Source organism: Lactuca virosa, chromosome 3 (genome assembly GCF_052849685.1).
Source record: "Lactuca virosa cultivar CGN04683 chromosome 3, Lactuca_virosa_CGN04683_v6, whole genome shotgun sequence".
Lineage (NCBI taxonomy): Eukaryota > Viridiplantae > Streptophyta > Magnoliopsida > Asterales > Asteraceae > Lactuca > Lactuca virosa.
The window spans coordinates 126,013,141-126,033,074 of record NC_136428.1 but is presented as its reverse complement, the minus strand read 5'-3'; the positions used below and the strand labels follow the sequence as shown (position 1 = coordinate 126,033,074).

General features: G+C 40.1%; 1 protein-coding gene across 1 annotated transcript; it reads left to right on the top strand.

The window, feature by feature from the left end:
- The first annotated feature begins 14,005 nt into the window (after positions 1-14,005).
- On the top strand, positions 14,006-16,627 carry LOC145164021 (uncharacterized). The gene has a single exon (XM_079082750.1). It carries the CDS (start codon positions 14,006-14,008, stop codon positions 16,625-16,627), a length of 2,622 nt encoding a protein of 873 aa, XP_078938876.1.
- Positions 16,628-19,934: the final 3,307 nt, after the last annotated feature.

Sequence of the window (19,934 nt, the reverse complement as noted above, 5' to 3'; positions counted from 1 at the left end):
AAACCCATGTAGTTGTTGCAAATAAATTGTCTCAGTGAGATTACGTGTAAGAAGGCATTTTGTAAATCAACTTTCCTTAGGGACCATTTATGTGTTACGAATAGAGATAGAACAACATAAATAGTTGTCGATTTTACTACGAAACTGAAGATCTCCTGATAATCAATGCTCGATTCTTACCGAAACCCTTTTGCTACTAGTCATGCCTTGTAACGTTTAATCGCCCCTATTTGATCCCTTTTTAATTTTTATACCCATTTGCAATAAACAACGTTGGAATTTGGAACACATGGCACTAACGTCTAGGTACCATTCTGCATCAGGGCTGAATACTCTTCTTCCATGGCACTACATCACTTAGGATCCATGTTAGTAATCGTAAAGGTTGTTGGTTCGGTGTCAGGAGAATGGTATTTGGTATGGTAGGAGGTGGCAACATAGGTTTAGGTTGGTTTTGGATTGTGGCATATGTTGGTGGGTCGAGTACACGTAGGTTGTTCGGTGTTATAAAAAGGAGCAGTAGGTATAAGTGAAAGTGGTTGATTGGTGTTTTCGGAATTGCGGTGATATGTGTGAATTAATGGTGGTTTGGTCGTGGGTTGTTCATGAGGGGAGGTGGTGGGAGGTGTTGTATCTGGTGGGTCAGATTGTGTAATAGGTGTTGTGGGTGGTGAGATGGTGGGTGGTAAGGTAGGATTTGGATAGATTGAGATGTAGGGATTTGGAGTGATTGTAGTCGAAGTGATTATAGGAGGTCTTTGAAAAGGGAAGGATTTCTCATTAAATCGAACATGACACGCCATATAGATACGATCAGATTGTGGGCCTAAACACTGATAGCCATGATGAGCAGTGTTGTAACCAAGAAGCACACAAGGTGTACATCGAATGTCGATTTTGTTTTTCTTGTATGGATGGAGATGTGTAAAACACTGACATCCAAAAACCCAAAGAAAGGAAAAATCACGTTTATGTTTGAACACATGTTCAAAGGGTGAGGTGTTGGAGTTTGTTCATAATGGTATTCATTTAATAAGATATATTGTAATGTCAAAATAAAAATGCCAAAAACGTTGAGGAACATTGGATTGAGCGAGAAGAGTAAGATCGGTTTCGACAACATGCCGATGTCGTCGCTCAACAAAACCATTTTTTTCGCTGGTATGCGGACACGTAAGGCATTGAGTAATGCCGAGAGGAGAGAAAAATTGCCAGAGATTTCGAAATTCGCCTCCTCAATCGGTTTGGACGGATTTTAGTTTGGTTTGAAATTGTTGTTCAACCATCACAAGGAATCGTTTAAAAGTAGTATAAACGTCAGATTTTAGTTTTAATGAAAAAAATCGACATAAAGCTAGAATAATGATCAACACACAACATAAAATATTTGTGACCATTGTAAGAGGTAACAAAAGCCGGACCCCATACATTATAGAAAAATAAATCCAAAATGTTTGGACTTTAGCAAATAGATGGTGATAGATGAAGTTTAGACGATTTACAAAAATGACACGAATCACAAAAAGTAGTATCACACTTATTTTGTAAAGGTAAATGGTATTTAGATAACATGGACTTCAAGAGTTGTAGATGTGGATGTCCGATTCTTTGGTGCCATGTGGTGCATGGAGCACGGTTGGTAGAAAACGTTATTTTGTTAATAGGTTAAGTTTGAGGAAGACGAAAGGAGTAGAGACCGCCATTACATGGACCCATGAGGAGGATACTGTATGTAATCTTTTCCTTCGCAACAAAGAAATATGAGTGAAATTCGAAGTACACATGATTATCAAGACAAAAGTTTTGGACAAAAAGGAGGTTTTGTTTTATTTTAGGAAGATGAAGTATTTATTTAAGGGTAAAGGTTTTGTTTGGCGAGTAATATTGTGACAAACCAATATGTAGAATGGGTAAGCTGTTACTATTTCCAACGTGAAGATTATCATCACCATAGTAGTTGTAACGTCCCATTTTCACAACAAAATTTTTCATTTTTATTAAGGTAAAATTCCCAATTTATTAATCCATTATTTAACAAAAGCCATTTATTCAAAATTACATTTATTAATATCAGAGTATTATACGCAGAATCTTTAAAGTTGCTAATGAGTGTCTACAGTCCCGCCTTTGCCTTCCTGCTATCACTTATGTTACCTGAAACAATAAAAAACTGGATAAACATAAAGCTTAATGAGTTTCCCCCAAAATACTACCACATAAACATAATAACCAATAGCATGCATACAAAGCCTTCAGCCTGACTGGAACGCCGCAGCGACCTACAGACAATCTGGAACGCTCATAGAACCGTCAGCATGACTGGAACGCCTCATCGGGCCTTCAGCCTATCTGGAGCGTTCTTTGGGCCTTCGGCCTAACTGGTACTCGATGCCAGAACAAAGATCTAACAGATCCCTAAGGCATCCCTCTACTACCAGATAACCAAAACTAGTGAGCCAGCATTGGCGCCTTCGATCCACGGGTACAATGAGGCGAAACTCACCTCGATAAGCGCGTAGGTAACCACTGTATCAATGAAGAACTCTACCAGCTTCACTTCACTTCCAATCACCTACATGAAGATACTTTAGTCAATACCCGATCACATGTCATAGTCACTTGCAATAGTGACCACCTCACATGAAATGGCGATTAGGGTTTCACATAAAATGACGATTAGGGTTAAGTAATAACACTTAACCCATTAAGGACTTAATCACATAAGGGTAGGACTGGTTAATGTTTGACTTAGTCATTCTCGGGTATAATAATAATAATCCAAGCAATATCCCAAATACACGCCCGATCATTGTCCAAAATAGAGCTCCCCGATTCTAGGGTTTCCACATAAAATGATAACTAGGGTTAGTGTTCCACACTAAAACCCCTTAAGGACTTAATTCATTAATTCCAATATTGAATTAAGTTAATTGTTGGGCATTATTAAGTATTATTTAAAGTTTAATTAACAGTTTTAATGCGGGTCCCGACCAACTCCAAAACTAGGGTTTTCTTTGACATTAGGGTTTTCTAAACCCTAATTAGAGGTTTTAATCCAAACGCATGCCACTCGTTCTAACATTAGATGCTTAGGTAATTTAATGCTTAATAAGTCGAGCACCACTCAATGCCACCTTGGGCAATGGTGTTCGGCGGCAGTCCGTGGCTGCAGCCACACACCCACATACGGCGGCATCGACGGTTTCAAGTGATAATTCCTATAATCCAAGCACATATAAAGTTCCTACATCATTCATACACACACTAGCATTAGAAAGAAAACCAAAATGTCCAATACAACAACCAAGATGGTGGCAGACGGCGGTAGAGACAGCGGCAGGAGGTGGCAGCCACCACCTCACAGTGGTGGTGGGGGTTTTCCTCGGTTTTCAGCCAAGCAACACACATACACGCCGATGTACACTGAAATATGTACACCCACATCCTGAATCACACACAACACAGCTACCCACTCACGGTGGTATGCGAATGCCGGAAGAATGTTGGTGATGGGACAACCGGCGGAGCAGCGACAACGATGGGTGCGAAGCAGCGACGACAGAAACGAAGAGGGAGGAAGGGAAGTGGGTTGCACCATTAACGAAGGGAAACAACAGCGACCTTGGCCACGCTCTTCCGAACGCCTACAGAAATGGCGTCCACACGTCAATCTTCACCATCGTTGACAGCAGCAGCTGCGGCCACAACTTCGTTTCCTGATCTCCCCGACTAGCACGATGTCAGCTAGTAGATATCGCCTTCATCGGCAACGGAAGCAGTATCAATGGTGGTGTTCGATGGCTCACGATTTTGCGGACAACAAGGGTCCACCGGTGGTCTTGGTTGATCGGAAAGGCAAGAGAATGGGGTGGGGGCGGCTGGAGTATATAATGTGGTGGCCGCTCTATATGAAATATAGGTTTAGGGTTTCGGTGGAGTGAGAGGCAGGAGGGAAAGATGGGTTTAAGTGCCCAACTCCAATTCCAAACTTGAATACATTTCTACAAGATCGGTTCCTACTTCCACAATTCATTTTCAATTTAAACCCACTAATTAGGAAACAACCGCTGCTTCACAAACTCCTTTACATTTGAAGTCCTAATGTTACAATATAGACCCCAAATTCTGGAAATTATATCATTTAACTCCTTATGGCTAACACTGATAAATTATTATGGATTTAGGTCTAAATTAAAATAAAATAGAAGATACATCTCGGGGTTTTAGGGCTTATTTATTTATTTAGTTATTTTATTTTATTTATTTTATTTTAAACGGAATGTTACAGTATGCCTCAAAATTGTTGAAAGCTGATAGGTATGGTGTAACACGTTGGCTAGAGCCCATGTCCGGGAGCCAAGAGGATATCATTTGTGAGCGGTAGTTTGTAAAGTTAGTCGAAGGTCATTGTCTTGTTCTCAAGGTTATTGGATCACGGTTAGGGCATTGTGACAAACCCCACACCTGTTGCATGTGCCAAAAAACATGGTTTTGATTAGAAGCCTAATTAATTTGATTACGGTTACATCATCCTTCATTTATGTTGTTGTAGTTCCTCTTCCACATCTAAAGTTACGTCCACGACCACAATTATTTCTAGATATGTTGGTGTAAAAGGCTTGAGCAGGTTGTTCATGAACAGGTTGAACTTGAAGGCCATGTTGTGAAAAAAGTTGCTGAATAGCGTGTGGTTGATCCGGTTGAGGAGTGGAAGAGGTAGCACCATAAGTGGATGAGGTGTGACTGTTTGTGACAGCCGTGAAAGCTTGATCCGGAGAGATATTGGTTGCTGATTTCTTGATCATGTAATCATGGTCTGATAACAAGCCATGAAGTTCTACAAAGGCAGTTAGGAATTGACGGCCAAGAAGGGTTGACTTCAACTCGTTGTATTCTTCTCTTAGACCTGAGATAACTAGCATCACTAAGTCTTTTTCTTTCATTGGTTCGTCTATATTGGCGAGTGCATTAGAATATTCTTGAGCTCGTGTTAGGTATGTAGAGCCCAGGTGAGTTTTCAGAGTGTATTCCCTAGAGGAAGTGTGAGGTGCATATGCGCATTCAAGAGATAGCCAAAGATCGTGAGAGGTGTTGCCTAGAACATGTTAGAATAATGACTCATACATGGTAGAAACGAGAAGCATAAGTACATGAGCATCATTGGAAACCTATGTATTGTAATCTAAATTTTGTTGTGGGGGTGTACTGTGTCATATTTGTCTTTTCCTGATGATGAAGATGGGATAATAATCGGTGGACATGTAATTGTGCAATCAATATAACTGAACAAGTTGTTGGTGAGAAGGTATGGTTGGAACATTGCCTTCCAGTAACTATAATTGGTAGGAGATAGAGTGAAACAAAACTTATGGGACAAGGGAGAGTTTTCTTTATTAGGGTAAAAGTTGTAAGTGTCATTGATTAGCAACAGAAATAAGAAAAAAAATAGAAATTGGATGTTATTGTAGGTGGCGGCACTGCGGTGTAAATCGACAGAAGCAAGAGAGGGAAGCACTATAGGATTGATCGGTTGTTTGCTTTTGATCGTCTCTTTCTTTTGTTTTCTTTTCATCAGTGTTTTTTAGGGTACACCGTAAGGCTCTGATACCAATTTGACTTTGGTAATCAGTAATGTTGTATATTATATATCCACGATTACAATAAGAGTATATATATATATATATATATATATATATATATATATATATATATATATATATATAAGATATATTTACACTCATAACCCTCTAATATGATAATATACAAATCACACTTCAATTTTCTAATACTCCATACGAGGATGATACCACGTAGGCATTGGAGGATAAGCATCCATACAAGCCATCACCATCCATGTCGAGTACCATATTTTCAGAACCTCCCGTTATAGTGGATATTGGCAATGTCCTTGGGGGCATCATTCCCTAAAGGAACCTCGTGTGTGAGAGATGGGTTGAGAGATCAACACATTTTGGATGCTCTTTGTGTAGAAGGTTCAACTATAGCCAAAGAGTACCTAAGTGCTATTACATATGTGGTTAATTTATAGCTAGGGGAAGATGTCCATCGAGTTTGGCAAAATTTATTGTCTCGGCTCCTCTCACACCACTCTTAAAACCTGATACGGGAATGCATCCTATTGCAGTACGAACTATATGGAGACGTTTGGTTTCCAAGTTGGCTATGAAAGTTACTGATAAAGAAATGGCCAAGCATCTCAATGATTTTCAGTTCGGGGTCGGACTGTTGGGTGGTGTTGAGGCTGATTACATAGCGCCAACATGGGGGTGAGTGAGCGCTACGGTGACGGGTCTCTTTCCATGCTTTTGTGGACTTCTTCAATTCCTTTAACCATGTGGCCACATTACTTCACCAGGTCAGATTGAGGTGCCCTTCTATATCCTTTTTGTAACATCCCAAAATTCAAGGCCAAAAATTTCGTTTTGATTAATTAGAACCGCTTAATAAATTTTGCCCTATCATTTAATAACATTCTTAATCAAACAATTATCAGAGTTTTAAATCCCAAAGATCATCTAGTGCGGAAAACATGGTATGATGCACTGCGATCGCCCCCCGCTCCTTCTTTGGAAAAACATTAGTACCTGAAACAAATAGCTGAAAACCGTAAGCACGAAGCTTAGTGAGTTCCCCAGATACCACATACCATACATATCAACTGATCCATACATGCCATACGTAACCATGAGCCATACATAACAGACATATCCATAATCAAGTAAGGTGCTATCTGCCAAACATAGTCTTGCTGTTTTGCCACGGGCCGCACGTGGTCTTTCTTTTCAGGCCTGGGGCCATTCCCTGTGTCTTACAGACAAGTACCAAGGGCCACCCCCTGGTCTTCCATGCAAGCATCACAAAGACAACTATACATACTACTCTACTAGGCTACTCAGCATACAATATGCCAGGAGCCACCTCCTGGTCTTTCATTCATAATAGCATGCAGTGTGCCAGGAGCCACCTCCTGGTCTTTCATACATGTTGCCTAGGGCTAACCCTCGGGTCTTCCTACCATACATAATAACATATTGTGTGCCAGGAGCTTCCTCCTGGTCTTTCATGCATAATGCCTAGGGCTAACCCCCGGGTCTTCCTACCATACATAAACTAAATGGGCCGGCATTGTGGCCGTAGACCCATACAAACAGTGAGGAGACTCACCTCGTACTGCTGAAACTGCTGATAACCCTCTGGCTGCTATCCAACAACTCTCCGAACTGCTGCTCCTCTAGCTCCCCGAGCTACCAATACCATATAATAGTAACACTTAGCCTAACTGTCCTCAAGAAGTCAACTAAGTCAACTCTGGTCAAAGTCCTTCTCAAGGTCAAAGTCCTGGTCAAAGTCAACCTTACAATTGACCCGACTCGTCGAGTTGTTCTGCCAACTCGCCGAGTCCATGCTCCTCAAATCCCAAAACAACCCCGACTCCACTCGTCGAGTCTAGCGAGAACTCGACGAGTTCTCCTTCGTCTAACACTTTGGGACTATCTTCAACCGACTCGCCGAGTTCATCCTTGAACTCGTCGAGTTCATCATCATCATATGGATATCTAGCCCATGACTCGCCGAGTTGTATGAACAACTCGTCGAGTTCATCTTCATAACTAAGAAGATTGTCTTGGACTCGCCGAGTTCCTCTTCGAAGTCGTCAAGTACTATGATTTTCATATCTATTACGGACGCAGTCTGGTTGAATCCTTTACTAACTCCACTCACTGATCCGAATCATAAACAGAAGGGTTTGGGTTTGCGACCCGACTCGCCGAGTCCATGAACTGACTCGCCGAGTCCACCTTGTGACATCTCTATTTTGTCGATTACAGTCCATTGCAACACCTTCAACCCGTAGATCTGAACTTCCAATGCTAGCATCGCACGTAAAGTTGCTAACTTTACGTGCATGCAAGGTATTATGAGGCTAGAACACTTAATCCAAGCTACAAGGAAGGCCTAGGTCATGAAATGAAGCCATGGCTGGGTAAAGTTGCCCCCTCAGAGCTTCTAGAGCTCAAAAATGCTTAGATCTTAAGTCCTTTTCGTCCTCAATGGCTCAATGTTCGGATTGACCTTGGAAATGGTCCAAATGTGACAAAATCTATGCTAGAAAGGGGATCTAGATGATTAATAGTCAAGGTATAAGCTTTTTATTTCTAAATGGTCTGAAATGCTACCCCGTCACAATCTCTTAGTCGCTCCCAGCGACTTCCGAAGAACTTCAGCTATCGAAGCCCCTCGATCCATACCCTTACTCACGGCCCCAACATTCCTGTTGACCCTCCCGATCGTACTGTCTGACTACTCATTGCCAGCGAATCTACTACTAAAGGTGAATGCTACCCAAACCCGTTGTAGTCTTACATCACTCCTGGTCTCCAATGACCTACCGCCTTCCGAATCCAATCATAATGTGGCATACTAACATCCGAGCGGCTGCCCCGCCCTATCTTAAACTATCTGAAAAACCCTGCCAGCGAATCACTCATCTGATACATTCGTACTATCGAATAGGGATCGAATAATGCTACGGGCTACCCCGTAGTCTTACTATACTTGTTCTGCCAACTAGTGAATGCTACGGGCCACCCCAATAGTCTTACAACACTTCTGCGCTACCAGCCAACTAGTGCTACGGGCCACCCCGCAGTCTCACCACACTACTACACTATCTGCCGACTAATGTCACGGCCACCCTACAGTCTTACTATATAAATACTACGGGCCACACCACAGTCTAACTATACTAATGCTATGGGTCACCCCGCAGCCTAACTAATATACGATTGCTACGGGCCACATCGCAGTCTTACAACTCCCTTACTCTATCTGCTAACTAGTGAACACTACGGGTCGCCCCATAGTCTTACAACACTCCTACACTATCTGCTAACCATTGCTACGGACCACCCTGCAGTCTTACCACACTTCTCATACTATCTGACCACCGGTGAATGCTACGGCTAACCCATAGTCTTACACCACCTTCCACACTGATTCGACTGCTGACAATGGTCTTTCGCTGGCTACTAATCCGTACACACCCATAATCGAGCATACAAGCACAATCTAGTACCCCAAGCTGTACTCATGTCCTAACTGAAATTCCCAACCGATTCTTCTGAAACCTGCTATTAGACATCCCGAGAATACGATCTCACAATTGGCAAGTTTTCCGAACTTCCAATTCACACTATCCTCAATTCATACAGCCGCATGGGCCGTCTTTCTCCCTGACTAGAGAGCGAAACTTATCCCAGTTTCAAACCGCTTCTGCTCCCGTAACATGATTGTTTCTCCCCCACTTAGGCTCGACTAAGTCTTTACGGTACGTGAAAATCCGAGGATTTCCATTCCTTCCTCCCTTACACAATAGGCATGATAACTACCATCGCCTAAATCTTGCTAGCGATGCGTCACTAGCCCACATGAACACTTTCTGCATCCTCAATACTGATAATCCCATAAGCTTAGCCTGACGTCCCTCTCAACCTTAACGTCTAATTTGCCGATGTTCAGAGCAACTTCTTCAGCGATAGACTGCTTCTCTTGACGCTCCCACGAACTACTCTTGGCATAAAGACTGTTCTTCACCGAATCCTGACAATGGCGGATAACTACCCCGCTGAAGTCTAACCTCGAGCCGTCACGTAATGCCCCTTAAGCGATCTCGACCGTACTCCAAATAAAACTAATTGCTCCCAAACCAGTAAGGAATTTGACCCTATGCTAGCTGCTAGTTATTCCCGGTATGCAATTGGCATATGACAATTCTGAAAATACAATCCGAATACGAGCCGAGAGATAACTCATACATACTATCAGCTGAGACCGAGGTAAGTACAATCATAATACATATAGAATCGAAAATAGCCATTGATACATACCTGCAACATTCCCTGCTGTAATCAAGATCTCCCTCATCTTTTACTGCAAGGCCCTACCCTCTTACCCATCTGTAATCCTCAAAGTTGTCGGGGCAGACGCACTCCCTCCTCCTCCCTCATCGTCGGGCAGTCGGCCTTCTTGTGGCCCACCTGATTGCAGTGAAAACACAATGGGCCTGCCCCCTGTGGGCAGTCCCTACTGATGTGACCATCACAACCACACTTGTAGCAGCCTGAACCCCTGGAACGACAAACTCCCTCGTGCAGTTTCCCGCACGTGCTGCACTGACTTCGGCCCTGCCGACCTACTAATCGCTGATCTAAAGTCTTGGGTCTCTTCCCGGGACCCTCCAAAGTATACATCTGATCCAACCTCCTCTTCGCAATGTGCTCCAGATCAATCTCCCTTTCCCGCACCCTGGCAATGATAGAGTCCAGGGTCGGGCATGCCGAAAATCTGACATGCTCCCGAATATCAGCTCTCAACATGTCATGATAGCGGGTCCTCCGCATCTCCTTATCCCCTGCATACTGAGGCACCAGTAAGGCCCTCTCCCGGAACTTGGCAGTAATCTCCGCCACCGAATCCGTCATCTGTCTCATGTCTAGGAACTCCCTGGCTAGCTGCTGAAGCTCCACAGCCGGCGCAAACTCCGCCCTAAACATGGTCACAAAGTCGGACCAGGTCATAGCCTCAATGGCTGAGGCTCCCAAGGAATCACCAACTGACTCCCACCAGTCTCTAGCTCTGTCCCTCAAGCATCCTGCAGCAAATCGAACCTTCGACCCCTCAGAACAGAAGCTCGTCAACTGTGCAAACTCAATGTCTGCAATCCATCTCCTGGCAACAATGGGGTCCTTCACCCCGTAGAAGTCTGGCGCGCCACTCCCCCTGAAGTCCTTGAAGGACAATGTGCGCGATCCTGACTGGTTGGATGCCATATCACTCCGGAACGCTCTGAGGCAATCCTCCATCAGCTCGATAATCCCTTCCGTGATCGACACAAAAATCATCGGGGTCGACTCAAGGATACCTCTCGTGATCTCAGACGCAATGAACTCGCGTAATCCCTCATCCACTGGCTCGGAACCTGTACCCGAACCTGATCCTAAACTGGATCTTGATCCTCCCGCTCCGTGTCGCGTAATCATCACCATTCTGAAATGAAGCACATAATTTTCAAGGTCGTACGTAACCTCAGAAGGTCCCACATACTACAAGTTTCCTGGTTCTATCTCGGCCCTCCTTGACTCGAGTACGGATCCTCTGCTTTCAGTAGTACGGGCCCATACTACCTTCCACATCTATCCGTACTTTCCTCAAGGATTGCTTCGACTTTACCAAGTCCCTTCTACTACTGTTGCTCTCTGCTACTCATCTCATCCTAGGCCTACCCTAGGGAAATCTCCAATCCCAAACCCAGTCCTCAGCTGCTGAAAGACTCTTCATAATGCCAATTAACCACTTCATGAATACCATCACATGTGACGAGGCTCGGATAATCCTTCGAGTAAAGGACTCCTCCCTTCAACGGTTAGACTCAGACAAGAGCTGCGCAATAAAGTCAAGTCAAGCACTCTGAGATTATTCAACCCTGATCACATGTGACTTAACGCATTCATCTAGTAGCTAACTCCCACCACTTAAAGTCCCACAAAGCACAAAGCAACCAGCATTCAGACAAACGGAGAATCTAACCAAACAAGCCATTCTATCCTCTTATTAGGAATCTACACTAGCATGCAATTCAAGGGCTCATACAATCAGGCATAACCTAAACAGGTCATCCTACTACTGGCTGATCAGTTCTAGTATGCAATTCTACAAGTTCCCATAAGCATACTGATCGGTATATTTTACATCACGCTTAATATACTATAATTTATGTAAAATAACCAATTTTATCTAAGAATGGTGCTACTTTGACATTTATTTGAATTATGTTTGTAGGTGGTAAATATGATGAAAATGGTACAAAAAGATGCAAAAAGAAGTTCAAGGAATTACACGAAGAGAAATCAAGATTGAAAACAAAAGAATTGAAGATGTTCGGGTTTGGAAAGACGAGAAAACAAAATAAAAAAATGAAAAATTGTATTTTTAAAATAATTATAATTTAATTAAAATGATTTATTTAGGAAATAATAATTTTATTATTTTCTAAATAATTTAATTTAATTAAATGTATTTTTAATAAAATCAAAATAAAAATAATATATAAAAATCATGTTTTTAAAAATAAAAATAAAAAGAATTTAAATTAATTAATGAGGTTTAATTAAAATAAATTAGTGGGAAATAATTAATTATTTTCTAATTAATTTATAGTAATTAAATTGAATTTATTTAATTTAAATTAATTTTAAAAAAAACGAAAAAGAAAAGAAAAGGCCCCAGCCAAGCCAAGCCAAGCCGAAGCCGAAGCCGAGCTCAGCCGGAGCCAGCCGAGCCAATCTAAAGACTTAATATTCCTAGATCCAAATAATTCCATCTTTTTAATTCTTTTGAATTCTTTTTCATAAGATTTAGATTGGATCTTAGATCCAATCTAAAAGCTTAATATTCCTAGCTTTATTTCATTCTTTTTGGTATTTAATTTTCCAAAAATTCACTATAAATACCACCTCAAAATCACCATTTCAAACACACCTCTTACATTCTTACACACTCTCTTACACACTCATACACTCTTACATACTTCATATACCTCTTATACCAACCTATTTTCATACCACCACTTTCTTTAGGAAATTTCTATATTTTTTTGGAAGAATTTTAGTCTTCCAAATTCTTTTCTTTTTCCAAAGAATTCAAGCCATCAAAGATTCAAGACTTTTCAAGATTCAAAATCAAGACATCAAGAATTCAAGAATACAAATATGAGTTTGTATAAGTCTACAATGTGCGGCTAAATCCTCTCGTGATCGCAACCGGGAGTAGGTTTTAATTCTTACTTATTGTATTATTTTTGGGTGTGAACATTTGAATTTGTTGAATATTATTTGTGGATTTTGTTTATGTTTTTAACATTATAAAATCGTTACACTTATTTTATTCATTTATCAATTAATTATTCCAAGTTTAAAATAATTTTAAGTGATCTCCCCACCGTGCCAAATCATCCAATAGCGGTGTGTAGGACGAAGGGTGCGGTTACACTTATTTTCTATTTTGGACTTAGACTTTAATTGAATCGACTATGAAAAATTAATAACACTCATTTCTAATTCATATAATTATTAATTCTGAAACCGGAAGCGATCATTTTTTTTAATTGAATTAAAATCATATATTTTTTGTTTGTCATCATATTTATAAATCTCAAATTAATCATTATTTCTTTATCGTTAAATCAAAATAGTAACTAAACTATTAACCATAAGCTCCTCTGGATCCGACCCTTACTTACCACTCGCCAGATTAGTGAAAATAAGGTTTATTTTTGACGCGACAACGACCGCTCGTCAAATTTTGGCGCCGTTGCCGAGGAGCTATTGCGCTTAATATTTAGTTATTTATTTTGATTTTTATTTTAAATTAAAAAAAATTTTAAAAAAAATTAAAAACAAAATTTTTGATAAAAAATTTCACATTTTCTTTCTAGTTGTTTATTTGATATATATATATATATATATATATATATATATATATATATATATATATATATATATATATATATATATATATATTAGTATAATTTTCTAATATATATATAAAATAAAAAAAAATCACAATTTTTTTTTTGATTTTTAAGTATAATTTCGAAAATATATATAAAAAAAATATAATTTTTTTTTCTTTTTTGTTTATTTGATTTTTTTTATAACTTCGAAAATATATAAAAAAAAATACAAAAAATACATATAAAAAAAATTTATTTGATTCTTATAGTCTTTATTTATAATTGTTAAATTCCTTTTACGCGTTTGTATTTTTTTTTTTGTTGTGCATGCATACTCGTTATTCGAGACGATCATCTCCATTGCTTTTTAACTCAGAAATCGAAAGAGCGGCAAGAAGAAATCGTGTTACTCACCGCGCCTTAATTTTTGAAGAAGCCAACAAAACCGACGACAAGATGACAGACCGAAAAACCATGGGAGATTTTGCACGACCCTCACTTGACGGGACCAAATCATGCATTAAACGACCTGAAGTAGGAGCTACAACTTTTGAGATCAAGATGCATGTGATCCAAATGGTGCAAAATAGTGCGCAATTCGATGGCTCACCCGATAGTGACCCCAATACACACATCACTAGTTTCTTGGACATTTGTGACAGGTTCAAGATGGATGGAGTAACTGAAGATGCAATCCGACTACGCCTCTTTCCTTTCTCTCTACGAGGCCGTGCCAAGAGGTGGTTCTCAACATTACCCGCTGAATCCATCACCACTTGGGAAGACTTGGCTGACAAATTCCTAACCAAGTACTTTCCACCATCAAAGACAAACATGATGATCAATGAAATCCTTTCATTTCAAGCTGAAGATGGCGAATCGCTATACGAATCATGGGAAAGATACCGAGAGCTACTCCAAAGATGCCCACATCATGAGCTACCTATGTGGAGGCAGGTCCAAACATTCTTCAATAGTTTGGACATTCATACACAACAATCACTCCATGCAGCTGCCGGAGGTTCCATAAGGAACAAAACACCAGAAGAAACTTATGAACTCATAGATGAAATGGAAATGAATGGCAGTCCCGCTCATTCGGTCCAATATCGTGGCAACAAAAACAAACAACTTAAATTTGAGAGTGTACATCAAACCGATGAAGTGCTGACTGAAGTCCTTTCCCAAATGCGGAAACTGACAACTGAAATCAGTCAACTTAAACAAAACCCTCAATCTAATGTTCAAACTGTTTGCAGTTTATGTGAAGGACCACACAAGACTAAAGACTGCAGAAAAGGGAACATGTTCGCTCAAAACAATGATAAAGTTGAAGAAGTCTTTTATTCTTCCGGTGATCAGGCTGACTTGAATGAAGAAAGGCGAAATTTCTATAGACCACAACAACAACACAATCAATTCAACAACCAAAGCAACAATGACCGATGGAGGAACAACAACAATTCAAGTTCAAATTGGCGGAACAACAACAACAACTTCAACCCCTGGCAAGGCAACAAGGTCAGCAACAACAATTCGGGCCAATCCAGTCAAAATCAACATCATGGGCCAGTTTCTTCTCAAGCAAATCATGGAAAGACAAGTGAACCATACCATGATAAGCAAATGGAACAATTGATGAACATGATGAAGGAAAGTCTCAAGCAAAATGAAATTAACTCCAAATCAATTTCAATACTTGAGAAGCAATTGGGACAAATAGCAGAGCAAATAAATCGGCGACCACCTGGCAACCTTCCGGGCACCACGCAAGTAAATCCTCAACACTCAAGAGCTTCAACTAGCAACACCACCACCACCAACACCAACAACAACGCACATCTAAATGAGGTAACTATTCTACGTAGTGGTAAATCATATGATAATCAAGTGCATAAGCCTACACCAAACTCGTTAAAAAATCCTGATGAGGTTTTAGTGGAGGATTATGTATCTTCTGATAATGAAAGTGAAAAGACTCTTAAAACACCAATTGAACCAGAACATAAATTGAAAGGAAAATTGCATGAGTCGGAACTGTCTAAAGTTGGGGAAGGACATGTGGAGACAAATACCACCCCTTACCCAACAGCTTTGAAAAACCCAGAAAAACAAGTTTTTAAAAAAAATGATGATATTTGGGAAACTTTTCGACAAGTCAAAATTAACATCCCACTTATCGATGCCATTAAGCAAATTCCGGCTTATGCTAAATTCCTCAAAGATTTATGTACTCAAAAGAGACGTCACCGAATTCCAACAAAATCAAACAGTACAGCACATGTTAGTACCGCTTTGACAGGAATACTTCCACCCAAATTAAAAGATCCTGGAGCACCTTTAATTACAATTGAAATTGGAAACATAAAAATCAAAAAGGCACTTCTTGATCTTGGAGCAAGTATCAATGTCCTTCCTGGTAGTTTATATGATAAATATGACCTTGGCCCATTGCAACCAACTAACATTACTGTGTCCATTGCCGATTTGTCACTTAAATTACCACGGGGGATGTTGCCTGATGTCATAGTCAAGGTGGAAGATTTTTATTACCCAGTTGACTTCATAGTTATGGACTCTGAAAAACACTTCAAGGACAAACAACAAAATGTCATTCTCGGTCGTCCCTTTTTAGCAACTATAAATGCTCAAATTAGTTGTCGAGATGGTGCAATTGACGTGACTTTTGGCAACCGCAAGTTGAGACTACAAGCCTTTGGACCGAACGCTAACTCTCCAGATCATAATGATTGCTTTATGATAGACACCATCGGGGATTGTGTTCACGAGCATACCGCAAATATGCTCCTGGACATAACTAATGATTTGGAGGATGTTTTTTGTGACAGTGACAGATTTCAATCAATTGAAGATCAAAAAGAGTTTCTGAATGCTATCCATGGTCGCACGTCAACTTGGTCAAATAATTTTGATGATCTCCCAGATTCAATTGATTCAAAGATAAAGCCATCATTGGAAGAACCACCAGCATTGGAATTGAAGTTGTTACCGAAGCATTTGAAATATGCCTTTTTGGGAAAAAATCGAACGCTTCCGGTGATCATTGCATCAGATTTGACAAAGGAACAAGAATAAGCATTACTGAAGGTGCTTAACACATACAAAGCCGCAGTTGGATGGACAATTGCCGATCTTAAGGGAATAAGCCCAGCAGTTTGCATGCATAGAATCATTACCGAACCGTCGACAAAACCATTAAGAGAGACGCAAAGAAGATCGAACCCTAATATGAGGGAAGTCGTGAAGAAAGAAGTGTTAAAGTGGTTAGATTCCGGAATCATCTACCCAATCTCTGACAGTGTATGGGTTAGCCCAACGCAAACCGTTCCAAAGAAAGCTGGCATCACGATCGTAGAAACTTCAAGTGGTGAAAAGATAACCACTCGGCCGGTAACCGGGTGGCGGGTTTGTATTGATTATCGCAAATTAAATACTGCCACTTTAAAAGACCATTTTCCTTTACCTTTCATTGACCAAATAATAGAGAAATTATCAGGTCAAAAGTTTTATTGTTTTCTGGGTGGGTATTCTGGATACAATCAAATAACTATACATCCTGAAGACCAAGCCAAGACTACTTTTACATGTCCCTATGGTACTTTCGCATTCCGACGAATGCCATTCTGATTATGTAATGCCCCTGCCACTTTTCAAAGATTAATGACTAGTATTTTTTCAGACATGGTCGGGGAGTCCTTGGAAATTTTTATGGATGATTTCTCTATTTTTGGATCAACATTTGACACATGTCTCCAACAATTGGTAAAAGTTTTGAAACGTTGCACGGAGACAAACTTGGTTTTAAGTTGGGAGAAAAGTCATTTCATGGTTAAAGAAGGAGTTGTACTTGGGCATGTTGTTTCTGAAAGAGGATTTGAAGTTGACCATGCCAAAGTACAACTCATTTCCTTACTACCACCTCCCATAATTGTCAAAGGCGTGAGATCTTTTCTTGGACATGCAGGTTTTTATAGACGATTCATCAAAAATTTTAGTGCGATTTCAAAACCTTTATGCAATTTGCTCTCTAAAGACGCACCATTTTCTTTTGATGAATCGTGTATGAAATCCTTTCAAAATCTAAAGGGACAACTTTCCCAAGCACCAATATTGCGATCACCTGATTGGTCACAACCTTTTGAAATCATGTGTGACGCAAGTGATTATGCGGTTGGTGCTGTATTGGGGCAACGGGTGAATAAAAAGCCCGTTGTAATCTCTTATGCTAGCAAAACTTTTTCCGATATACAATTGAATTACACAACAACGGAAAAAGAGTTGTTAGCAGTTGTCTTTGCTTTAGACAAATTTCGCTCATATGTTTGGGGGTCAAAAGTTGTTGTTTTTACGGACCATAGTGCTTTGCGTCATCTCATGCAAAAGAAAGATGCAAAACCGAGGCTTATTAGATGGATATTGCTACTACAAGAATTTGACTTAGAAATTCAAGATAAGAAAGGAAGTGATAATGTAGTAGCTGATCACTTGTCCAGACTCCCCATTGATGTATCAAGCACTTTCAAGGAAGAAATTCGGGATACCTTTCCCGATGAACAATTATTGAACATCAATGGATTACCTTGGTTTGCTAATATTGTGAATTATTTGGCTACAGGAAAAATACCAGAGTATTGGACAAAGCAAAAGATGAAACATTTCATGGCACAAGCAAAACGGTTTATTTGGGACAATCCAGACTTATTCAAGATTGGACCAGATCAAATAATTCGGAGATGTGTCCCTGACCATGAAATTCAAGATTTATTGGCTCATTGTCACTCATACGCATGTGGAGGACATTTCAGTGCTCAAAAGACGGGTCATAGAGTTCTAGACACGGGTTTCTTCTGGCCAACAATTTTTTGTGATGCGCATGTGTTTGTTAAATCCTGTTTGAAATGCCAACAAGTTGGGGGGATCTCAAAAAGAGACCAAATGCCATTAAACCCCATCTTGGTTGTTGAAATATTTGATGTGTGGGGAATTGACTTTATGGGTCCTTTTCCAACTTCTTTCGGCAATATTTATATTTTGGTGGCTGTCGATTATGTCTCAAAGTGGATTGAAGCCGAGGCCACCAAAACAAATGATCACCATGTTGTTTGTAAGTTTGTCAAGAAAAATATTTTTGTGAGACATGGTATCCCTCGTGTGATCATCAGTGATGGGGGGTCACATTTTAAAAACTTTAAATTTGGCAAAATACTCAAACAATATGGTGTGAATCATAGAATTGCCACACCTTACCACCCTCAAACAAGTGGTCAAGTGGAAGTGTCTAATCGACAGATCAAAGAAATTTTACAAAAAACCGTTAGACCTGACCGCAAAGACTGGTCACTTCGACTAGACGATGCGCTTTGGGCCTATCGGACTGCTTTCAAAACACCGATTGGCACAACCCCTTATAGACTTGTTTATGGAAAAGGATGTCACTTACCGGTTGAGTTAGCACATCGAGCATTGTGGGCCATCAAAGAAGTAAATTTGGAGTATGATCAAGCAGGAAAGGAACGAAAACTACAATTGAGTGAACTGGAAGAACTCCGGGATGAGGCATACAATAATGCTGTCACATATAAGTCCAAGATGAAAGCATTCCACGATGCAAAATTAAAGATCAAAACTTTTGAAAAAGGACAAAAAGTGTGGCTATTTAATTCACGGTTAAAGCTTTTTCCCGGGAAATTGAAAAGCAAATGGTCAGGACCATATGAAGTAGTTGATGTCACACCTCATGGAGCGATTGAGATCAAAGATGAAAAAGGCGGTGAGTCATTCAAAGTAAACGGGCATCGTCTCAAGCCCTATATTTCATCCGCCACACGACATGAGGTACAAGTAGAACGGGTTGACTTTTTACAAGAACAACCCACTTACGTCATCTAGTTTTTGCTTCGAGGTAACACGTCTGGCTGAAGACGTTAAACTTAGCGCTACTTCGGGAGGCAACCCGAGAACTTTGTGGGTATGTTCACTGCAAACCCTCACGAGACTTCACTCGTCCATTAGGGTAACCTAGGGGTTTAAAAGGCTTGTTGCACATGCCAAGTGCAATCGCGATCCTCAGCGAAAATGATGGATTTATTTTATTTGGTGTGTTTGTGGTTTATTTCATTTTATTGTTTTATGGTTTTCTTTTGTGTTTTACATCGAGGACGATGCAAATTTTAAAGTTGGGGAGGTATACTTAAATGAGAAAAAGGCGACAAACCAAATATGCTGCAATTTTTGGTTTTGATGGAGCCCAACAAGAAAAAAAAAATTCAACATTTTTCTCCTATTTTTGAAGATATAAAAGCCTCCTCTATCAAGAACTATCAGGTGATCTCGGTTTTTTGTTTGTTTTGTGTGATTTTTTTTAATATAAATAAGAAATTAT